Consider the following 9,318-nt stretch of genomic DNA (forward strand, 5'->3'; position numbering starts at 1 on the left):
TGAAAGAAGTGAAACTATCACTGTATTCTAACAAATGAAAGGCTTAACAGACAATCAATTTTTCAATATATAATTTCAGTTACATCACACTGTAAATTTTTGCTATAAATTCTGTGTGTTAGGATTGAGCCCTCCACTATCACCTGATGAAGGAGCATCGCTCCGAAAGCTAGTGTGCTTCCAATTAAACCTGTTGGACTATACCTGGTGTTGTGTGATTTTTAACTTCATACACTCTAGTCCAACACCAGCATCTCCAAATTATGTGTAAGAGTGTGTGATATAAACCGGGTTGATTTTACATTAGAATTGCTGCAGTCCTTACAAAGTCAGAATCTACAAATAGCAGGAGTCAGGGAAATATACTACAACTGTATGAAAAAGGGGGAAAAATCACAATCTGCTTACAGACAGGTGGTGAGAGTAGGGAGAGAAATTTACTTTTAAAACTCACCGTCTGTCTGTGAGAACATCAATGTATGTCTGTATGCATTATGGTATGCACACACAATTGCATTTTATACATTTATTTCATGTTTATATATATAGATTTGTATGCTATGTTTTCCAACTTTGTATACATTACCATGGCTTGTATGTGTATAATGGGGATGGGAAGAGTGAGTGGATAATGACCAATGGGGGTAAATGGAGTAGTATCTTCTGTGATATCCTGTAGTTCATGGACACTTGAAAGCTACAAACATCGTGGGCGATCTGCTGAATATTCAAAGGGATCACCTTCAAATGGTAATGGGGGAGGGTGATTAAGGTTTCCCATCAAAAATATGGTAAATGTTGCACAAACCATGATTGGAGTTATGATGAACATACAAAGCCTGTCTAATGTGTGGGCCACACGATTCCAGTTGTCAACTTCCTGAAACACAAAAGCAAAATGTTTCAAGTCTAGAGCATTTTTTGAAGTTTCTCTGTGTACTAATGTATCATTCTGTGTGAGTGAATCAAATGATCACATTATTCTCAAAGCATACTTCAGTTAAAATATGTTAAAAGCTAAAATATCCAAGCAATAAATTACATTTTAAATGATGTGTTATTGTCATTTCCATAAATGAAACATAATGAAAGCAAACATTCTCACAGTGCCACCAACATGTATATAATTTTATGAAATAATAATGTCAAGGAATTTCAAATCTAAATTTGATTCACTATTTTCATGTAATTGTCCATTGTGAATAAACTTTGAACTGATTGAATTTCCTAAAAATCTACTTCATTAATCAACAGCAAGTTCTGTTCCTATATATTGTGTATGCTCCTAATGCCACCATTAAAGAAACCTACCATGATCCTTCTGTATGTGCACAGTTGCACCGTGATGTCATTCCATTAGTGTAAAAGTTCTTACGCACTTTTAGAAAGTTGAAAACCGCAAGTAATATTTTATTTTATCTTAAGTCCATGATGTCTGGTTACAGGTGAGATCAGAGCTGAAAATGTGTTGCTGGAAAAGCGCAGCAGGTCAGGCAGCATCCAGGGAACAGGAGAATCGACGTTTCGGGCATAAGCCCTTCTTCAGGAATGAGGAATGTTTGTCCAGCAGGCTAAGATAAAAGGTAGGGAGGAGGGACTTGGGGGAGGGGCGTCGGATGCCAAAGGTAGCCCTAGACCAATGTAACATCATTATTAATAGTAGCTAAAGCACAATGTACGCTGACCATCAGAAGTCGCTACTCCAAGATTCTTAAATTGGGATTAAATTTAAAATAATTACTTTGTTGCAGCTGGCTATTGCTTGGCCTATTCATAGTTTTGCAAAACACAGATAAAATCAACTTTAATATTAACTTTTTTTTCCAAGGATCTTATCAGGTATGATCAGTTATTCACGTTGACTGGATTCCTTTTAACTGTGGAACAAATAATAGTTATTTCTAGATCAAATGTAGAATTAGATGATTTGTTTGACAAATATCACTTTGCTGTTGGATGTGAATTTAGAAGTAATATTCTGATTTTTTGCATAAACTATTGTTGACATTGGCCGCACATGCTTTTAACATGGAAAGCATTCCAAGGGGCCCTATAGAGACTGATCAAACAAAAATTGACATCTACCCATAAAAAGAAAGGCACCATATGTCTTAAAGTCATTTACAGCTAATTAATTAGTTCTGAAATTGTCAGTGTCATAAATATTGAACTATCATCAGTGTTACAACATGAAGACAGCAAAATTAAATCAGCTTCCCTATATCTGTATTTGCAACACTGTAAAATTAAAACTTTGAATGACCCTTAAACTTTCCCCCAATGATTACAAACAATTTTTTAAATAACTAGTACTAGACTTTGTGAATAACTGTTCGCAAGACAAAACTTTTTACTGTGCCTCGGTACACGTGACAATAAATTTAATTCAATTCATTTCAATTGAACAAAATAATTGACAATTTATGAATAATACTGCAACTTTAGCAGAGTAAAGTTAAACAACAAAATAATCTAATTAATGTCTATGATTTAAACCCAATCTTCTTTGATTCTAGATCCCATTCACACAAAGACGGACGTATAAACAAACACAATTAAGAGATTCATCAAAAGAAAAATTAAATAAGATTTAACAGGCCAGTTAAGCAGACTCCACAATCCATAACATCACATGGAATTGCATCTCGCTTGGTTTATGAAGATGCCAATGCATGCAACAATCTTCCAGTGGGCTCCAAGGAATATTCACTTAATAATTAAAACTGCGATTCAATTCATCAAACATTCAGTAAATTAACAATGGGAGAACAACCAGGGAGCAATCAAACTTCCATCCTGCAACATACACAGGTGCAATATTTTTGATTTAAACACAGCTCAAAAGTGAGTTCAAACTTTTTTTTTCTTTCTGTTTGTTCCTCATTCTGTTTATTAGACTGATTGGCACTATAACTCCCTATGAGGCCCCAGCTAATATTCAGACAGCTGATATCTGTTTGAACATAATGCTTGTCTGGAACCAAATGTCTTGAGTACTTGAACAAAAAGCAACCTGCAATTAATTTATAGGCTTGACCTAATGAACATATAATCATTTGTTCTCTTTTTATTAAAATAAGCTGCTGTTCACAGTCCTAAGGTCACCTTCAGCTCTCAGTTTGAAGTTCACAGTTCCAAATCAAAACAACTAAAAATTAAAATCAAAAAATGAAGAATTCAATGTCACTTTAGTATTGTAGGAAATAGGATAACAAAACTATATGCAATAAATTCCCACAAATAGCAAGATGCTATTAACTATATTAATTAGCTCTATATTGCATTTCTCGTGCAATATATGACATTCAATTTGCCTTCCTAATCACATGCTGTACCAACAATCAAACGTTTTTGTGATTTATGTATGAGAAGACCAAGATCCTCTATACTCAGAGTTTGGCAATCTTTTCACACTTAAATAATATGATTTTTTAAAATTCTTTTTGCCAAGGTGGACAAGTTCACATTTTACTGTATTCTGTCAGGGAACTTTTTTCTAGGCCTCTTGACAGTATTTCAATCCTCTTCACAACTTACTTACCTGCCTATCTTTGTCATCCAGAAATTTAACAGCCGTACATTTGGTCGCTTCATACAAGTCACTGATGTGGAATATAAATAGTTGGATCCATAGCATTAACCCCTCCACTAATTATATCTCACTAATTTGAAAATAATTCATTTATACCTACTCTTTGACTTCTGTTAACCAACTAATCATCTATATTTATTAGTATGTTACTCCCTGCAATATAAGCTCATAGTTTGCACAGTAATTTTTGTTTTGGCAAATTTTCAAGTGGAAATTGAAGTACACTACATACATAAGTTCCTCTTTATCCACATTTCACTTTCACACAGAACTCCATCAAATTTCTCAAACATGATTTTCCTCTCATATAATCGCATCGTGTTTGCCTGTTTGTTTCAAGATTTTCAAAGTGTCCTATTAATAATCTTTCTAACAATAAATAATAAATTCCCTACAACAGACATTAGGCTAACTGGCCTGCAATTCTCTGCTTTCTGTCTCTTCAGATTCTACAATGGAGCAGTTGCACTCAGTATTTTCCAACCTGATGGAACATTTTCCGAATCTAAGGAAGCTTATGATATTAAAATGGAAAAAGGTGTGAATGTATCACTTTGTTTCAAGTTAAAGAGAAAGTAAGAAGGATAGTTCTCTGCTGTTTAGGGTCATAGAGATAAGATGAATGAGGAGATTAAAAGCCTTGAGAATAATCAAGAGCTTTATTGTGACAATTTGAAGACATTTAAGCCTTCAAACAATTTAAAAGTGCAGCAGCTTTTCTTTTTAAATTTAAAAAAAAGGAAAAAATCTGCATACGAATTAAAAATTCAGGAACAAAAGGCTGAACAATAGCTCAGGAGAAATCCAAATTTGAGAATAACATCATGGAGATGAAGCCTTTCAGCTCAGTAGGATGAATGAAGAGGTGAAAGAATAAGAAGGAATACAAGGTAAACTACCAGCATTACAAGGCAATCAGTTTTTGGAAAGATCTGGACAAAAGTGCATACTAGGCAAATCAGACTTTCTACAGGCAGATACCAAAACATTGGCTTGAGATAAAACAATGCTAGATGAAGTTGCAGACTTGCAGAACAGGTGGAGATTTACAGCACAAGCAAGGAGCTGCAAAACATCTCTGAGATTGACAGGCAGGGAGGGATCTCATGGAAACTATAGAACTCTATCAGGATTGGACGGGTAATACAGGAAGGGAGTTTCTGATAAGCAAGGAGTCCAGAACCAGGGATCATAGTCTAAGGATGTAGTGTAGGCCATTTAGGACTGAAATGAGGAGAAATTTCTTCACCCAGAGAGTGATGAGCCTGTGGAATTCTCTGCCACAGAAAGTGGTGGAGGCCAAAACATTGAGAGAGTTAGATATAGTTCTTAGAGCTAAAGGAATCAATGATTATGTTAGAAAGCGGAGTTGGATGAGCAGCTATGATCATACTGAATGGTGGAGCAGGCTCAAAAGGCTGAAAGGACTACTTTCTACTCCTAATAGTTCTGAAATATATGCCAGTAGTGATGCTCTAGTGAAAGGACTCAAGTGGGGCATTGGTGAAACCAAAAAACAACTGAAGCAACAAATGGAAGAGGTGAGGATTCCAAGGAAAAAAAAACTTGACAAACAGGAACAATAGAAATTATTATAGGTAACTATTGAAATGAATGTCACCGCTAGGCAAAGGCGCCATTGCTCGATCTGGACATGTCAGTAAACTACCTACACACGATTGAGACTTATAGCTCACTTATTGTAAATAGTTACACTTTCTTTTGTAAAGCAAGGAGATGTTGAATATATTTCCTTGCCTTTCAAAGATTTTATGTCTAAGGACTCCAGGTGCTGTGCTACTCCCCCTACCAGCCAGTTTGACTGAGAGTGCATCAGGACTGAAACTATAAGGATCATTTTATAACTTGTAATTTAGAGAAGGTTGATGGCACCCCCAAAATGTTCTCAGTACATATGCAAAATGTGCATGCACAGTACCCCTGCCAGTACTGACCTCACTAATATTTATTGTGAATATTTGGGTGCCACCATATTATTTTACTGGCAGAGTGTTTCACAAAGTGTACATGTGCAGAACATTCCACATATGCAAATATGAACCTTTCAGGGATGTCAGAAGATACAGTCTGTATTTTATTATTTTAAATCAACTTGCCATGGAATAAACTAATCGCTGATTCTTAAGCCAATATTATTAATATGGCAAACACAATCCCCGAAACATCGCTCTGTGCAATTTAATCCATTGTTATGGCTTTTCCTGTAGATCATTACAATAAACTTTTATTATTCGCTGGGTATCACTTTTTCTTCAGTGAGTAGATATTGGTCCCACAACAAATAATGATTCAAATAAATAACAAAAGATTGTCAAAGTCAAATGTTAATTCTGTTCCTTTTTCCATAGATATTGCCCGAACTTCAGAACTTTTCTACCGTTTTCTGTTCACATTTCAGATTTCAGGAATGTGTTTTTTTTGCTGTGATAATTGAGTTTGGTGTATATTGTAGCTAATCCTTTCTCTTTCAAAGGCATCTTCAAACTTCAGAAACAAAAACAGAAATTGCTGGAAAAGCTCAGCAGTTCTGGCAGCATGTGTGGAGAGAAATCAGAGTTAATATTTCAAGTTGAGTGACCTTTACACCTTTTTCGTTATGTATCCCCACTCTCTCTCTCCATTTATTCACTGTTTCCCATCATCCTGTAATGCCTTTGAAATCAATTCCCATCTGTGAGAATATTATTAAAATTTCACTTCTAAGTGCAAGAGAGATCAATTGAAGAAAGGTTTGATTACTGCATGACTTTCTAGTTCATCAGACCTTACCTCATCATAGTCATTCTTTTCCTTAATGTGTTTCACAATGAAGTTCGCCCCATCGATGCCTGACTTGAGCTCGGCATACAGCTGGTCTGGAATGTTTTCATTATCATTATGACTGCTTTTTAGACCTGGTTTAAAAATGAATTTTTTTGTTGTTGGAAAGGATTTCTAAATAAAATTCCTTTCTCTTAGTTAGGCTAATTCATACACAAAACACGTAAGAAAATCAAATCCAGCCTCTCCCATTTACCCTGATAATTAAGTTGAAGAAAGGGAGTTTAAATTTAAGAGAACTTTTCTGACATTAGTCAAATTCATTTTAAAATATTTTCATAAATTACAACCTTATTTTAATTTGAAAGCTGGATCTTATAACTAAGAACATTATGCTTCATTCTTATCAGCTCATAATCTTTCTACAATTCTGCAAGTAAACAAAATAACTGGCAATTTTTTTATCAAAGTTGTAAAGCAGTTAATTCAGAATCAAAATCCATGTTTTGAAATTGAAATTCAAAGGATTCAAATTGACAATGCAAATTAGTTTTTGATGTTTTGATTATATATTCTATGCCAATTTTTGTTTTCTCTGTTCAAGGCAGAAACTCAACCAAGGAAATCTCTGATGTCTGAAAGTATCAAAGAGCTAAACTTTACAGAATCATGTAAACCTTTGATGGTTTATTTAATTAGAATGGGATGGAATCTGACTCATTTATCCATGTAATTTCAATACTGGGGATGCTCACTAATTGCTGGAGTGGCCCGTGTCTTCAAGCCATGTCGTTCAGATTGTTTCTCGAACATAAGTTCACTCCTGGATTTGATAGTGAAATATTCTTGTGCTTTGATAATGTATCCAAGGGAGCTGCTGCGTCGCTGCAACACACCGTTTTCCCATGGAGGCGAGACACTGTCATTGGGTTGGGACATGAGCAGGATCCGTGGGAGTTTTTCCAAAAACAGCTAGGAAATCAAAGTAGAATTATACAGATAACTGTTTTTAACTGAAATCACTTGATTGAAATGATAAACATGTTATCACATGCAACGTAAGGTGCAAATTTATTTAACCTGTATATTACATTTACTGATCTCTGACTAATTTTAATGTTCACCAAGGTATACTGACAATGCATATTGATGCTTTAGTGTACTTTGCTTTCCAGTTGAAAGGTACCAGTTTTACATCAGAATTTTCCATCCTGCAAATTCCAAAGGCTGGACTGCCTGGGATAAATATTTCCGCACAGAAAAGACAGGAGAGAAAATCAATTGAGCATTATGCCACTGCAGCATGCTTTGAGTGACTGGTTCAAGAGAAATCCTACCATAAGCCTGGAAATAGACACACTGACAATCTCTTTGTTGGGAAATGAAGCATAAAAGCAAAATAAAAATGATTTCAACTTGAAACTTTCGACCAAGGCTTTCCTTGATGAACAACTGAGACTATACAATGAGCAATGACTTCTACAGGACAAAATATTCCAAGTTTAGTTCCCAATTTATGTTTGATCTGAGCAGAAAAAGGCAGTTGACCTCATTCATATTGAGTTTAAGTGGGGAAAATGTGGTCCTTCAATCTCACCCAATTGTGAGCCAGGAGCTCCATTGGAAAGTATACATGTATAGTTGATAGGTGAAAACAGGACTGGATATGCCCTGTAGAAGCCTGCCCTCTCTGTTGCCTGTGAAACTGAAAAATGGCCATTTGTTTGGCAGCGCAAAGGCCATTGGAGCCCTCGGAGCTAATACCAAGGAGAGATCTATTGTTTTGAGGAGAGGACAATCAATGGAGTAATAAAAACTAAACTCTTCCTTTTGGTGTTATATGCCTCAGAAGGTTCAAAACAGATTCCAGTGAAATCAGTTAGTACGACAGATGCAATTCAAGGCTTGGTGGTACTGAAGACCTCAGTGTAGTTTCTCAGCATTATATTTTCTGCTTCTTTCCGCCAGTGGGTCACCAAGATATTTTCATTCTGTACTGGGCCAAACAGAATTATTGAATCCACCTGAGTCCATCTAATCCTGATTGCTTTCTCCTGTGCCACTTTAATGTCAGATTGAGGAATTCTGACCTGTACATTTCTACTTTACAAAATAGTTTCGGATAGACATTGTTTTAATAGTCTGTTGATGTCAGAGTTTTTAGTGTTTCATTTTAATTCATTTTTTCAAACTGAAGCAAGGAGTCATAGAAATGTACAGCACGGAAACAGACCCTACGGTCCAACTTGTCCATGCTGACCAGATATCCCACCCCAATCTAGTCCCACCTGCCAGCATCCAGCCCATATTCCTCCAAACCCTTCCTATTCATATACTCATCCAGTTGCCTTTTAAATGCTGTAATTGTACCAACCTCCACCACTTCCTCTGGCAGCACATTCCGTACATGCACCACCCTCTGCGTGAAAACGTTGCCCCTTAAATTTCATTTATATCTTTCCCCTCTCACCCTAAACCTATGCCCTCTAGTTCAGGACTCCCTCATCCCAGGGAAAAGACCTTGTCTATTTATCCTATCCATGCCCCTCATGATTTTATAAACCTCTATAAGGTCACCCCTCAGCCTCTGATACTCCAGAGAAAACAGCCCCAGCCGATTCAACCTCTCCTTATAGCTCAAATCCTCCAACTCTGGCAAAATCCTTACAAATCTTTTCTGAACCCTTTCAAGTTTCACAACATCTTTCTGATCGGAAGGAAATCAGAATTGCACACAATATTCCAACAGTGGCCTAACCAATGTCCTGTACAGCCACAACATGACATCCCAACTCCTGTATTCAATACTCTGACCAATAAAGGAAAGCATACCAAACGCCTTCTTCACTATCCTAACTACCTGGGACTCCACTTTCAAGGAGCTATGAACCTGCACTCCAAGGTCTCTTTGTTCAGCAACACTCCCTAGGACCTTACCATTAAGT

General features: G+C 36.3%; 1 protein-coding gene across 1 annotated transcript in view; it reads right to left on the minus strand.

Annotated features, from left to right (window-relative positions):
* Positions 1-210: 210 nt before the first annotated feature.
* chrnd (cholinergic receptor, nicotinic, delta (muscle)) overlaps positions 211-9,318 on the minus strand; it is a 55,057-nt gene continuing 45,949 nt past the window's right edge. Inside the window, exons 10-12 of the mRNA XM_043702384.1 lie at positions 7,129-7,345; positions 6,383-6,507; positions 211-880 (exon numbers count right to left, since the gene is read on the minus strand). Coding sequence (XP_043558319.1) covers positions 698-880; positions 6,383-6,507; positions 7,129-7,345 — 525 coding nt within the window. The 3' untranslated portion in view covers positions 211-697. The remainder of the gene's footprint in view (positions 881-6,382; positions 6,508-7,128; positions 7,346-9,318) is intronic.

The sequence above is a fragment of the Chiloscyllium plagiosum genome, chromosome 13 (assembly GCF_004010195.1).
Source record: "Chiloscyllium plagiosum isolate BGI_BamShark_2017 chromosome 13, ASM401019v2, whole genome shotgun sequence".
Classification (NCBI taxonomy): domain Eukaryota; kingdom Metazoa; phylum Chordata; class Chondrichthyes; order Orectolobiformes; family Hemiscylliidae; genus Chiloscyllium; species Chiloscyllium plagiosum.